The sequence below is a fragment of the Micromys minutus genome (assembly GCF_963924665.1).
Source record: "Micromys minutus genome assembly, chromosome: 10".
In the NCBI taxonomy this organism is placed as follows: domain Eukaryota; kingdom Metazoa; phylum Chordata; class Mammalia; order Rodentia; family Muridae; genus Micromys; species Micromys minutus.
This window is the reverse complement of record NC_137979.1, coordinates 21,509,430-21,523,674: the sequence shown is the minus strand read 5'-3', so window position 1 is coordinate 21,523,674 and position 14,245 is coordinate 21,509,430. Positions and strand designations below refer to the sequence as shown.

At 51.9% G+C, this 14,245-nt stretch overlaps 2 protein-coding genes across 4 annotated transcripts; both read left to right on the top strand.

Moving 5' to 3' along the window:
* Window positions 1–6,543: 6,543 nt before the first annotated feature.
* TMEM102 (transmembrane protein 102) lies at window positions 6,544–8,143 on the top strand (the record flags this gene model as incomplete). Its single annotated transcript, XM_080922929.1, has 2 exons — window positions 6,544–6,757; window positions 6,849–8,143. 2 exons carry the CDS (start codon window positions 6,544–6,546, stop codon window positions 8,141–8,143), a joined length of 1,509 nt encoding a protein of 502 aa, XP_080779055.1.
* Window positions 8,144–10,097: 1,954 nt separating this feature from the next.
* FGF11 (fibroblast growth factor 11) lies at window positions 10,098–13,457 on the top strand (the record flags this gene model as incomplete). Of its 3 annotated transcripts, none has more annotated exons than XM_080922250.1 (5): window positions 10,098–10,290; window positions 11,917–12,027; window positions 12,225–12,328; window positions 12,941–13,055; window positions 13,331–13,457. In XM_080922250.1, the coding sequence occupies 5 exons, from the start codon at window positions 10,098–10,100 to the stop codon at window positions 13,399–13,401; spliced, it is 594 nt and encodes a 197-aa protein (XP_080778376.1). The 3 variants fall into 3 exon arrangements, with proteins under 3 accessions (XP_080778376.1, XP_080778374.1, XP_080778375.1); XM_080922248.1 differs by having other exon boundaries at window positions 12,857–13,055; XM_080922249.1 differs by having other exon boundaries at window positions 12,857–13,077; window positions 13,331–13,370.
* Window positions 13,458–14,245: the final 788 nt, after the last annotated feature.

The following is a 14,245-nucleotide window of genomic DNA, read 5'->3' as shown; positions in this document are numbered from 1 at the left end:
CTCAGTCCATACACCACCTCAACCCCCAGCCAAGTCACCTGCATATGCTTCCTTCCAATCCCAAGGCCATCATGATCCAGTTCAAATCCCGGTACACACCTTGACTCACTCCCAAGTTGATGTCCCCAAAGAAACAACATCTCAAGTCTTAGAACATGGCCCATCCCATCCTCCGATTCGTTTGTATGCCTGTACCCCAGTGCCCAACCCAACCTCTGCCCCAGTCCCTTCCCCAACCTTTACCCCTATCATATCTTCTGTTTCTTCTATGGTGGCTACTTTTGGCCCCAGCTTTCCTACCGGCCATATGCTCTATGATGCCCACAGACTGAAGCAGAGTACCTTCCTTAAACACAGCTCCCAGGACTCGAGGCATTTCAGGAAGGACTTGGTAAATTCTGGGACTGCTGAGAAAACACCAATGCAGCATGGTGGGGACAGTGCTGAGCCTCTGTCGGGGCCTATGCTGGGCAACCTGGAGATGGGAAACTTGGAATGGAAGAGCTCAGATAATGCCAAAGATAAGTTCTCCCAGCCCAAGACCTTCCCTTACAGCAGCGCTCATCCTTGCTGTTCCGAGAAGAAAACTGAGGAAGTCCAGGCTCCATTCTACCACCAGTTCCTTGTCTATGCCCAGGATGCTACTCCCTCGAAACCCTGCCTTCACTCTCCCAGCACCACCCAGAGCACACTGCCCACCATCCCCCCACCATGCACACTCTCTCTACCACTTGTGTCTCCCAGAACATTTGCTGTGTCTCAATCTAACCATCAGAAGCTCTCTGATTTAACACAAGCCCCCTCCTTTCTCTCTCCTCCCAATATTCTTCAGATGGACTCCTCTTCCCACTTCTCTAGCCCTTCCCAATTCTACACCATGTCTCAGTCCTTAATCCAACCTCCAAACCCTAAGAATCAAAACCTTAACCAAGGCCTTGGCCTTCAGAAGACTCCGTCCCTTGCTAAGGATTCCGGAGTTCCCAAGAACACAGGCATTACTCAAGATCCAGAACTCCAGAAGAGCCCAAGCATTACCCCAAATCCAGGATTCCAGAAAAACCCAGGCCTTACCCAAGATACGGGCCTCCACAAGAACCCGGGTATCAATAAGAACTTGGGTTACTACAAGTTTCCAGACCACGCACAAGATCTTTACCTCTGCACTAATCCAAACAGTTCTCAAGACTCTGGCCTCCAAAAGAATCTGGATCTCTCTCAAGATTCTGGCCTAAAGAGTCCAGCTGCCATTCAAGACGCTGATGTTCTGAGGAACCATCCAGCCTTAGGTGCAAAGCAACATGCTGGTCTCCACAAGAATTTCACATTTAATGAAACATCGGGCCAGAGGACTTTGAGCTTTATGCAAGACTCTCTGGTCTACAGGAATGCTCCATTAAACCAAGATACTGTAATCAGCAAAAATAAAGACCCCTCTCCAGGGACCAACTACAAAAGGCCAGACCCCTGTCAAGATTCTGGAGGTAATAATGTTACAGGAAATGTACAACATCCAGGAGTCTGCAGGAATGTAGGCCTTACCCAAGACTCTAGACCACAGAAGAACCAGTGCCATACCGAAGATTCTGAAGTTAGCAAAAGCTCAGGACTTACTCAAGAATCTGGTCCCCATAAGAGCCTAGGTCATGTCCAAACTTTTTGCCTCCATAAGAGCTCAGGTCTCACACAAGACTCAGGAGACTATAAGAATCTAGGCCTTATCCAAGATCCTGGAATCTGTCCAGTGCCAGGTCTTATTCAAGACTCTGACTCCTACAAGAGTAGTAACCTCATCAATGCCACTGAAACCGAAAAAAGATCAGACCTTAACCAAGATGTTAGCATTTTCAGTTTAGAACATAACCAAAGCTCTAACCTTCAGGAGTGCCCAGCAACAGATGAAGAAGCCTGTCCTCATCAGGACCCAGCACTTGGCCAGGGCTCCGGCTTCAAGCCTCCAGGCCTTACTCAGCAAGTTAGCCCCTGCAAGGACTCAGGCCTTATCCTAGACTCTGGCCTCACCAAAAGACTAACCTATGTTCCAGGTACAGATTCTGCCCAAATCTCAGGCTCACTTCAGACAGCAATGTTAACACCTTCTCCAGTGAAATCCTTTGTATGTAAGATGGCTTCTCCAAAGGACAATACTGAACAACACTTATCCTGGACTCCTGTCCCAGTCAATCAAAACTCCTGCCTTCCCAAAGCCCAAGTGATCTCCAAGGACCTGAAAACTTTTTCAGAGGTACCTGTACTGATTGAGTTACAGCCACCCTCCCGGCAGTTAGACAGCCAAGACTGGGTATACCACCCTGTAGATACAGCTCCTCCAGCCTGCCAGAAGTATCGCCAGATGTCTATGCCTCCCAAAATCAACTGGAAGCCCCATTGCCCTGGACCAGGCACCCGGTCAGGTCATGTGGTCTTCGATTCCCGCCAGAAACTATTAGTAACTGGCAGGGAAAAGTGTGAAGCTCTATCTTCCAGGCGCTTTCGTCAGGAGGCACCCAGAAACTCAGAGGAGACCCAGAAGGAGTGGGGATATCAAAATGTAATGAGGACCTTGAACAAAGAGGGGGTAAATACACATTATGAATAAAAAGGCAAGAGAAGCATTCTGTGGCTGGTTGAGGCTCTCCGTCCCAGCACTCCCACTGATTCTGACCATCCTCATTTTAAACAGACACAGAATTAACACGTTCCCATTGTCCTCCACAGCACCATAGCCAGGCTCAAGAGTTGATTTTCAGGGAAAAAAAAAAAAAAAAAAAACAAAAAACTAACCACTAGCCAAATGTGACTATTAGAATATCAATTAAAATTTAAAATTCTCACCAAGTGTTGTGTTGCACACCTGAATCCCAGCACTTGGAGAGTAGAGGTAGGAGGATCAGGAGTTCAAAGGATTCTTGTCTTAAAAAAAAAAAAAAAAATCCCAGCATTCAGGAGGCAGAGTCAGGTGGATTTCTGTGAGTTCAAGCCCTGCATGGTCTACAAAGTGAGTTTCAGTACAGCTGGGGCTGTTACACAGAGAAACCATCTTCTGGCCACTTGAGCACTGCCCACATATATGCAGGCAACCACTCACATTAAAAAAATAATAAATTAACCTGGGTATGGTGGTACATGACTACTTTAATCCCAGCACCAAGAAAGCAGAGGCAGGTGGATCTCTGTGAGTTCAAGACTAGTCTGGTCTACATAATTTCTAGGATAGGGATAATGAGAACCTCGCCCCCAAAATCTGAGCTGGGTAGAGTAGTTCATATCTGTACGATCAGAATGTCAGAGGCTGAGGCAAAATGATTTGTATTCTGAGTCAGGACAGAGCTATATAGCAAAAGCCTGTCTTAAAAAGACAAAATCAATTTAAATTCTGTTCTTCAGGCTCTACATTTTTAAAGTTCTGACAACCACATGTAGCCAGGCAGCAGAGACTCAGGACATTTCTATCATAGCAAAAAAATATTTTTTTTCTTTTGAGACCTGCTTTTGCTATGTAGCCCAAGCTAGCTATGATCTCATTCTATATGCCTGTGCTGGACTTGAACTTGCAATTCTGCAGCCTTAGTATCATGAGTGCTGAGGTTAAAGGCATGCTCCACCACTATGCCTGCCTGTCTTACAGAAGGAGAGAGTCGAGATTATCTAATACTGTAGCTCAGGCTGTCCTGTGACTGCAGTGCCAACACAAGGTATGTGACTTGCCTCTTGATGAGGTGTCAGATAGATTCCCCACCAGTTACTGTTTCTGGTAGGAATCAAAGACCATGTGATCTGTCCTGATGCCTGGTCCTGGGCAGTGGGGCCTCTAGTTGATTTGTGAGGCATAGGCACACTTTGGCAGGCTGAAGGAAACTGTATTTTAGGTACAGGCTGGCCTCACATTAAAGGCAACACTCTGCTGCCCTTAATCTCGATCACTAGGATTATTGCTAATGAGCCACCACACCTAAAATCACTGATTATTCTTTTCCTTAAAGACCGGGTATGGCGGTGCATGTTTGTAATCTCAGAATTTGGGAAGTAGAGACTGAAGTAGGAGTTCAAGACCAAGCACTAATATATAGTAAATTCAAGAACAACCTGACCTGTATGATACCTGTTTCAATACAAAGAAAAGGGGTCTGGTGAGATTGCTCAGAAGGCAGAGATGCTTGCTTCTAAGTCTGATGAGCGTTTGATCTCAGGGTTCAAAAGAGCCCATTACTGTATAGTGTCCTTTGAGCTCCTCGAGCAAACTGTGATATGGGTATATGGATGTGCACATGCACAATCACACAAAGTGAAAACATAGAAAAAAGAGAAAAGCTGGGTAGTGGTACACACTTTTTTTTTTTTTTAAGATTTATTTATTTATTGTATTTATATGAGTACACACACACCAGGAGAGGGCATCAGATCCCATTACAGATGGTTGTGAGCCACCATGTGGTTGCTGGGAATCGAACTCAGAACCTCTGGAAGAGCAGTCGGTGCTCTTAACTGCTGAGCCATCTCTCCAGCCCATGGTACACACTTTTAATCCCAGCATTCTGGAGGCAGAGGTGGGCAGATGGCCAGGTTCAAGGCCAGCCTGAAAAACACAGCGAATTTCAGGATAGCCAGGGCTAAGCAGAGAAACATCCCCTTGAAAAACAATACAGCTCTTACCCTCTTGCTCTCCCACCCTTACCCCTCCTCTCCTCCTTCCCTTCCCCACTCTCTCTCCACGTGCTCATGGCCTCTACTCCTCTACTTCTCTACCCTCCTCTTCCCTCTTTCTGCTCTACTGCCCCTTTAACTCTCCCCATGACCTGAATAAACTCTATTCTGTACTATTAAAAAAAAAAAAAAAAGAAAAAGAAAAAGAAAAACAATACAAAGAGAAAGAGAGAGGGGGCGGAGAAGTCTAGCCAGATGGCTCAGTGGGTAAAACGGTGAAGCCTGATACTTGAGTTTGACCTTTGGGTGATACATGGTGAAAGGAGAGGACCAATTTCCACAAGTTGTTCTCTGATCACCACTACCATCAACACACACACACACACACACACACACACACATACACACACACACACATACACGTGCACCAGTACACACACACATAGGCAAAAACTGCTCATATATGGGACTTGAGAGAACTCAGCAGCCAAGAGAACACAGGTTCAATTCCTAGCACTCACATGATGGCTAACTAACCATCTGTAACTCCAGTCCCAGGAAATCTGAGGCCATCTTCTGGTTCTAAGAACTCCAGGCACACAGATGGCCCACAGACAAAACACCCATACACAATATAAATTGAAACAAACAAACCTGTCTTCACTTCTCTTAATCTGGCCTCTTGGGTCACAGATATATAAACCTGTGTTCCTGGTTCTCTGCTTTCTCCCTCGTGGATGAAGGGGAAGGGTATATATACCTCTTTGGCAGTAACTTGAAACCCCTTAGGTCTGGGCTTCCTAAGTGAGCTCTGGTTCTAGGAGTTTGTCCACACACTCGGTCCCATCCTGAGTCTGTGCTATATTCTGATATCTTATTCTGGTGTCTGGTAGCATAGGTTACTGAAAGTAACTTCCTGCCCTAGTTTTTGTGGCCTGACCTAACCTAGCTGGGAGTTTTCTCTGGACTTTCAATTAGTCCTAATAACGTCTGTGTGCATGTAACTTTGAATTCCCAAGTGGTTTTCCTGTCACGATTCTGCACGTCTGATGTGAGCATCGCTGGCTGCTATCCCTTCTAAGATTCAGATGTCTGGTCCCATGTATTCCTGACTCCAGGAAGATGCTTTCCCACCAGTCCCCTACCTCAACTCTGACCCTGGACAAGTCACGTGCACTATTCCTATTTTATTTTATTATTAGACAGGGTCTCACTATGCAGGCCTCTCTACCTGGAACGATTTGTGCAGACTAAATAAATAAACTGAAAGGGAAGAAAAGAACTCCAGCTTCCAGTAGACACTACTTCAAAACGACGGAAAGGGTGTGTAGGCTCCGAGGCCGCCTATATCGCGGGACACAAACTACAACTCCCAGGGTAACAACCTCTCAGCAGGGTGAAAGGCGTGACTGAACTCTCTCAGGAGGCGGGAACCAGTCTGGAGCCACCCAGACAGCTTCCAGAAAAGGGCGTGGACATGTGACCACCAGGAAGTTACCTGTACAGTCCTTTACGTTGCTTTCTGTCCACCACCTTTCCAGCTGCCCCTTCATCGGAAAGCCGCGGACCAATAAACCCTTCTTAAAAAGAGGTAAAGGGAGGTGGGCAAAGGCTGGTGGCAGAGATTAGCTATTGTATTCTTAGGAGGAACCAAATAGCCTTTGAGTTAGGTGAACCGATTCACCGTGGGGCAACCTGCTTAGAAGACAACCAAAGGAAATAGTCACTTGTTCATTCTGAAGACTACACACACAGCACACCGTCTACAAAAGCCACTTGTGGACTGTCTGCAGCCCTTGCTCTGCCTCAGAGGGAGGGGGAAACTGGAGAACTTGGGGGCTGCAAAAGAAAGGCCTGCCGAAGCTAACGGATCTGTGCTCCAGCACCACACAATAGAGAACCATGGCTTCCACCGTCTGGGGGGGTGCCCCCTGGTGGGGCCCACCGCCCCCAGCCCCAGCTCGGCCTCTCACAGACTTAGACTTCTGCTCTGGAGCACAGCTCCAGGAGCTCACTCAGTTGATTCAGGAGCTGGGTGTTCAGGAGAGTTGGAGTGAAGGGCCCAAGCCTGGAGTTGATCTTCTCCGAGCCAAGGATTTTGTCTTCTCTCTGCTTGGTAAGTAATTAGCAACTGTGGGAATTTGCAAACCCCGGCCCGTGCCGGCTTTGAACCATGATACCTTCACGACCTTTTTTTCTGCTTTTAGGTCTAGTTCACCGCCAGGACCCTCGTTTTCCACCCCAGGCAGAACTCTTGCTGCTTCGCGGTGGGATTCGCGAAGGTTCCATAGATTTAGGGCACGCCCCCTTAGGTCCTTACTCCCGGGGACCTCATTATGATGCGGGCTTTACACTCCTTGTGCCTGTATTTTCTCTGGATGGCACTGGGCCCGAGCTGCTACTGGATCTGGAATCCTGTTCTGCATGGCTCCGCCTTCCAGAACTGACGCGCGGAATTTTGGTCCGGGAGGCCTGGCAGGATTGCCTAGGCCCCCCTGTCCCAGAAGAAAGTGATGTGACTCACCAAACACACAGCAAAGAGAGTCCCACCGACCGGGAAAACTCTGTAAATCAGTCACATGAATCTGAGCCACATATGTCTTTGCGAAAGTCATCTAGTGACCTTTCAGGGTCCCTATCGTCTTTTAATGACATCACCAATCTTGAAACTCCTGAACCTTTGGAAACACTGAGTCATGACGCCTTGGAAGCCGAGGAGAGCCCAGTCCCAAAGCCGTCGGAGGCTCCAAAGGCATGGCCCACGTTATGCCCGACCCAAGTAGCTTCATGGTTCTTCGTTAAATTGGCTGAGGTTGCTGAGTCCCTGATCCCGGTCCCGGGCGCCCCGCGGCTAGTTCACGCAGCTCGCCACGCGGGTGTCACCACGGTCCTCTTGGTCACTCCAGAGCCCCCACGCCACCTCCTGCTCTTCGACCTGGTCCCTGTAGTGACCGTGACTGGCTGGCCTGACGGGGCTCGGAGCCACTCGTGGGCGGGTCCACTGGTTTCTGAATCGGCGTCTTTCTACCTAGTGCCAGGCAGCCTCCCAGGCACCTCTGGATGGCAGCTGTGCTTCGCCCGCCAGGAGCTGGCGCTCAAAGCGCGCATCCCCGCGCCGCTGCTTCAGGCACACGCGGCGGCCCAGGCGCTGCTGCGCCCGCTGGTGGCGGGGACCCGAGCCGCTGCGCCCTACCTCCTGCGGACCTTGCTCTACTGGGCGTGCGAGCGGCTCCCAGCGCTCTACCTGGCTCGGCCGGAAAATGCCGGCGCTTGTTGCCTCGGGCTACTGGATGAACTGAGCCGAGTGCTAGAGGCCGGGACGCTGCCTCATTATTTTTTGAGCGGCCGAAAGCTCCGTATGGAAGGTGGCTCCGCTGCTCTGCGCGGGGCATTGGCCCAGCTCCGCGGGGACCCTGCACAGGCCTTGCGTGAGGCGGTGGAGGAAGCCAAGGTTGCCCGCAAAGGGGGTGGTTTAGCGGGCGTAGGGGGCGGAACCCATTAAAGATTCTACTCCTAAGGGAATGAAAAGTATTTCCTTTGGCGAGAGGGTCATGGAGAAGACCGCTGCCCCCTCGCACACAGGCAGTGTGTGTTTGGGTCCAAAGTCTCTTTTCTAAAAGGTTTCTCCAGTATTCTGCCTGGCCTGAGGCCCAAGTTCTTTAAATCTGGCTGGCGCCCCTTCTATCCTGGTACTGCCTCCCAGAACCTCTCTCCCCGATTCTTTTAGAGGGAAAGGAGGAATGTATTTACTGACAAAATGCGGGAAGAAACTGGTTTTTGGAAACCAGGTTCTGATCAATTTGGCTCATACCAAAGCAGAGAGAGATATTAAGGCCGTGTTACAGCCCAGACTGGGTGGTACAGCCACCCGTTTCCCCACTTTCCCCCCCAACTCCATCCCAAGCAGTACAGTTTTTTTTCATTTTTGTCGGTCGGTTACTCCGTCTACCCCCTACCCACAGCCCTGCCATATCAGGCTCCATGTCTCCTCTCCTCTGAACCCCAGACTTGCAGGCCTTGCCTCTACTCTGCCTGCCTCTGTGACAGTCCCCACTTACAGCTTCCAAGGAACCCCAGGGTTCCGCCCGCCCAGCTTCTCCCAGCGTCTCCGCCCCCTGCCCCGCCCCCGGGCCGGCTCGCAGAGGAGGGGGAGCCTCTGTCGCCGCCGCCGCCTCAGCTTCCCACAGCCGCTGCCGCTGCCTCCGCCGCTCTGCCTGGTCCAACCTCCAGGCCCAGTGCCCTGACTTTGCCGAACCGAGGCGCTCTGCAGAGACATCCTTACTCCTTCCTGGGGGTCCGGGACGCTTAGGCCGACGTTGGGGGGAAACCTCCGCTTGCGGGTGACAGGGAGGGAGGAGCCTGGAGCCGGAGCTCACGGCACCCGTCGCCCGGATCAACAGGACAGGACAGGTTGAGGGGCGTCGGGGGAAAGGAAGGGGTGTTATAGCAGTCCCAGGGAGGACGAGAAAGCCCTGGCGCAGGAGGCTCTGATGCGCTATGACTTATTAAGGGCCTGTTCAGATTTGAGGAGTGTTGACAACGTGGGTGCACTCCTCTCTTGGGGGCCTTGTTAGATTGGCGGGTGTGGGATCTAAGCAGTTCCAGTTGTTCCTCGGGGAAATTTAAGGGGTAACTAGAAAACAAACAGAAACAACTGATGCTCCATTTTTCGGGGCGACAGAGGGTCCTCCAGACAACCACCTGGTGTATGCACTAGAAAGGGCTGGTTTGGAGGTGACTTCAAAAGAAGTGGAGGGTAGCAAGGTGAAGAAATGGTCCCAGCACCTGGGACTCTGTGGCACTAGAAATGGGGATGACAATGAGAAAAAGCCTTATCCAGCCAGAGGGTCTGGGAACCCCTTCTCACTGAACCTAGACAGCCTGAATATTGAGTCCTATTTGCTGGAGGTGGTGGGATTTAAAGAAAGTGGGAGATCCACTCCATTTAGAATATAGCAAAGGAAAAAAACCGAGCTGGGCTCCTCTTGACATTGACAGCAGCCTGAGCTAATGTCCACGAAGCTTAGGACCCACGCCCTTTATAAGAGTAGGGCTGGGCAGGAGCGGCCCCAAATAGGGTAGAAAGAAGCCTCAGGATATTGAGAACACATCTTAGAAATATAGGAGGGTCTTGACTTTGGGGTAGAGGAGGTGCCTCTGTCTGGTACAGAGCCCAGAGAGAAGGGAAGGGGAAAGCTTTCATTAGGGGACAAAATTTCATGGGTGAGGTCAGCTGAGGAGAGTATAAGCTCCTAGAGCGGCTGGAACTAGTCAGGGCCCAAGGGTGGAAGCTGGTGGTGTTTGGGGGACGTTTGGGGGTCTGGGGTTTATCTTCAGATCCTGTGGGTGGGGCGGTGGGTTGGGTCCTGAGCATGCCCTGGTGAGAGGGCTCCTCTTGGGGAGCCCAGGGCGCTCCCGGAGCCTGCTGGTTTGGGGGTGTCTCCTCCCGGGGCGCGATGGCGGCGTTGGCCAGTAGCCTGATCCGACAGAAGCGGGAGGTCCGCGAGCCCGGGGGCAGCCGGCCGGTGTCGGCGCAGCGGCGCGTGTGTCCCCGCGGTACCAAGTCACTTTGCCAGAAGCAGCTCCTCATCCTGCTGTCCAAGGTGCGACTGTGCGGGGGGCGGCCCACGCGACAGGACCGCGGCCCAGGTGAGTGTGGCTAGGGCGGGGTCTCCCGAACAGAAGTCCTGCCTGAGGCCGGGGACCCTGGAGAATGAAGCCCGATGAGGAGGGGGGTGTCCCAGAAGTGGAAGAGGTGGACCAGAACGACAAAAATCTACGGGACTATCCTTCAGTTTTCTTCCTCTTTGCCTGTAATGCCGAATCTCCTTGCTTTCGAGGGCAGGGGGAAGGTTTGAGGGGCGAAGTCTGGAGCCCCAAGCTTTTCAGTTCCTGTCGGCCCCCCTTCAACACAGGACTCCCCACCCCCCACGGTCCTTCGCCTACGTGCGGGTTCTCGCGATTCTTTCTATCCGAAGTGGCGGGGCTTGGGGGGGTTCTGGACGCTTGGGTCACCCCGAGGGTTTCTGCAGCCCTGGCTGCCCCGCCCCCGCTCCGGTTCTCCCGCCCCTCCACGCTTTGGCTAGATTCCTCCTGGTCGAGCTCGCCTGGCCAGGAGCCAATCTCTCCAGCTCTCCCCCGGGTGTCCTTGCAGCTACCTCGTTAGCCAGCCCCCTCCGTACGCCCTCTTTCTGTGACCTGCGCTTCGAAAAGGGTGCTTGTCACCCCCTCCCCATTACTCCTGTGTGACTCGGAAATCCAGTCCTTACTGGCGCCGGGGACCCTTTGCCAGTAGGAACTCACACACGGTACAGGCTGAAGACCTGCACAGAGACTTAGGCAGGGGGTCGTACCACTTTTTACAAGGGGGAAACAGGGAAATCGGCAGAGAGCAAGCCATGGGAAAGGAGAGATGTAAGGGTTGGTATGTGATTCCCGTCCAGGTACGACAGTTAGGGAGTCCCTCTGGCCTTGCTCCAGGCCACCGCCGGTTCCTCTTGCGCCCTCCTCCCCCACCATCAACAATAGGTAGTGGTACAGTCCTCAGCCCACCCTCTGAGTGGGACCCAGCCCCCACGTGATGCAGCCTGCCTCTCCGTCTCTGTCCCCTCTTTCTTTTCCTTGATGTGGTTTAAATGTCCCCCATCCCCGGCCAGTTACCTAGCTGAAGGGTAGAGGCTCAGTCTCAAGGAAAACTGGACCCTCGTAAGCCCGCCGACTGACTGACTGACAGACAGACAGACAGACAGATGGGTCAGTGTCAGACAGGCCGGCACTGTGCCAGAGCAAGGCCCGCGCCAAGCAAGCGGCAGCTGCAGCAGCAGGTGCTGAGTCAGCGTCAGTCAAGCCCAGTCCCACCCCTACTTCTGAGGGGGAGCCCCTTCCCTGTGGTCACCTTGCTGCTCACCCCGACATTTGCAAACACATTGCCCTGCGTCTCTGGCACTGTCCGTTGCCTTTTATGTCTCTCTCATCTACCTTCTCCCTGTCCCCTCCCCCAACTCTGGTAGGGAGAAGGAATTAAACCATTTAAATAAATTTCAATAAATTAAGCTGACGCTCATGATTAGAGAAAGCGGAAGGGACCCACCCCACCCCCCCAGCTTCCTTAGGAATCAAAGAGAGGTGGAAGGAAGCTTGGGGGATAAGGGAGCTGGGGCCCTGGAACCCTCGTCTCTTCATTTCCCCTTCCTTCTTTCCTGTGATCCCGCCAAGAGTAGGAATGTTTCTGGGAACAGAGATGTCATTTTCAAAGATAAATGTCTCTCTCTCCAGAGCCTCAGCTCAAAGGCATCGTCACCAAACTGTTCTGCCGCCAGGGTTTCTACCTCCAGGCGAATCCCGATGGAAGCATCCAGGGCACCCCAGAGGACACCAGCTCCTTCAGTGAGAAGGGACACCAGCTGCAGGGTGGGAAATGGGGAGATAGGCACAAGAGATGACAACCCTATCACCTCTTCAGGCTTTGCCGCCTTCCGTTTGTCTTCCTGGGCCCCAAAGGAGGCAGTGGGGCTGGAGTTGGGAGCGGGACTCAGGTGGAAGGGAAGTACCTAGGTATTGACGCTTGCTTTCTCCTTCCCCAGCCCACTTCAATCTGATTCCTGTGGGGCTTCGTGTGGTCACTATCCAGAGTGCTAAGCTGGGTCACTACATGGCCATGAACGCTGAGGGCCTATTGTACAGCTCGGTAAGACAGTGAGGCTGAGTGGCGTGGAAGACTGGGAACGCCCTCAGAATATAACCATCCTTTGCTGCAGACGGGACTTACATCCGGGACTCCGTCCTTCCTGTTTTGGCTGATGAGGGCCTAGTCCAGAACGCGTCCTCTAGAGTATACCCATCTCTACTAGCTCCGCTCACTAAAGGCTCTCAGGATGCCCGACCCTTTCAGCTGCTAGGGCTGTACTTCTCAGCCTTCAAGCCTCATTTTCCCCCTGGATAAGTAAGAGGTTGGGAACAAAGAGAAGAAATCTTATTTCCAGTGCCCCTAAAAATCTAGTTCCTGCCCCTGGGTGATCCGCCAGGTTCTTCCTTATTCTCTCTGTGCTCTGGTTTCTGCGTGGACTCAGTAGCTGCCGTTCTCCTTTCCAAATAATGTATGGATTATATCTTGGCTGCTTTTTCCCAAGGGCTCCATTCTGCCAGTGATCTCTCTCTCTCTCTCTCCCCCCACCCCCCTCTGTCCACGCCTCTTTCTGGATCTTTGTCTCCTCAGCCGCATTTCACAGCAGAGTGTCGCTTTAAGGAGTGCGTCTTTGAGAATTACTATGTCCTGTATGCCTCTGCTCTCTACCGCCAGCGACGTTCTGGCCGGGCCTGGTACCTCGGCCTGGACAAGGAAGGCCGGGTCATGAAGGGAAACCGAGTCAAGAAGACCAAGGCAGCTGCCCACTTTGTGCCCAAGCTCCTGGAGGGTGGGTATGGGCTCAAGAAAAGGTGGGTCATGTGGGACGGTACTGGCCTTTACATGAATACTTAGTGGCACGTAGCTCAGGCCATAAATGTTCAACAAGATGTTCTGGCAGGCCAGGCCAAAAGGCTTTAGCCTTTGGGGGGTTGGGAAGCTCTCTTCCTTTGGACTGGGGTTCTCCAAGGGTGAGTGTAAGAGAAGGGAGGCCTCTCAGAGCTCTGGTTTTTCCTGGCTCTCTGCCTAATTCTCCTTCCTTGCTCCTGTCTCTCCCCTTCACAGTGGCCATGTACCGGGAGCCTTCTCTCCACAGTGTTCCTGAGACCTCCCCTTCCAGTCCCCCTGCCCATTGAGATGTAGTCCCTGGACCACCGCCACACCCCATTTCCTAACCCTGCTCCAGGCCTTGCTGCTCTAACCCCTGTTGCCACACACATGCCCTGAGCGGCCAGGTCTCACCAGGTGCTGTACCCTGTGGGAGCTTAGGGGCTGTCTGGGACCTCCGGAATTGCTGAACTCTTAGATCCAGGGGCCCCGGAGAGGTTCCAAGATGGGGGTGCCTGAAATGATACTGGCTGATCACTTCTCTTTAATTTTTCTCCACACTAACTCCTGCCCCTTAAGAGAACCCCAGTTTTTCCTAAAAGGCACCAGGGTTCCAACACTGACAAAGCGAGGGAAGTAATTCTCTTTGTCTTGGCTGAGCCAGTCTCTGAAGCCATGTCCTTCTTTTCATTGCTGCGAAACCATAGCTTTCTTGTTGGTCCACTGGCCCTCAGACTTCATCTCCTTTCTCTGCTCTACCTTCAGTCTTCATCTGGACAGGTCCTGATAGAGCTGTTCACCTCAGCCAGGCAGGGCCATTCCTATGTTCTGTGTTGGAAGCCAGGTATGAATCCTTTACAATTCTACCCTTGACCTAGATGGACACCTCCCTCACCTAGTTTTTTGTTTTTTAGTTTTTTTTTTTTTTTTTTAAGAGGCTGAATTTGAGCCTTCTAATGTAGCTACTGGCCTTGGTCTGAATCAGAACCGTCTCAGGTCACGACAGGTTAGACCTTCTTATCCCAGAGACACCCAATTCCAGAGCATGGTATTCTAGACCTTTGTGGAGCCATACTTCCTTCTGAATCTCAGCTCTAGGACATAGACCACAACTCTCAGCCCCTTTTTCCAGAATGGAACTAGGACCTGTAT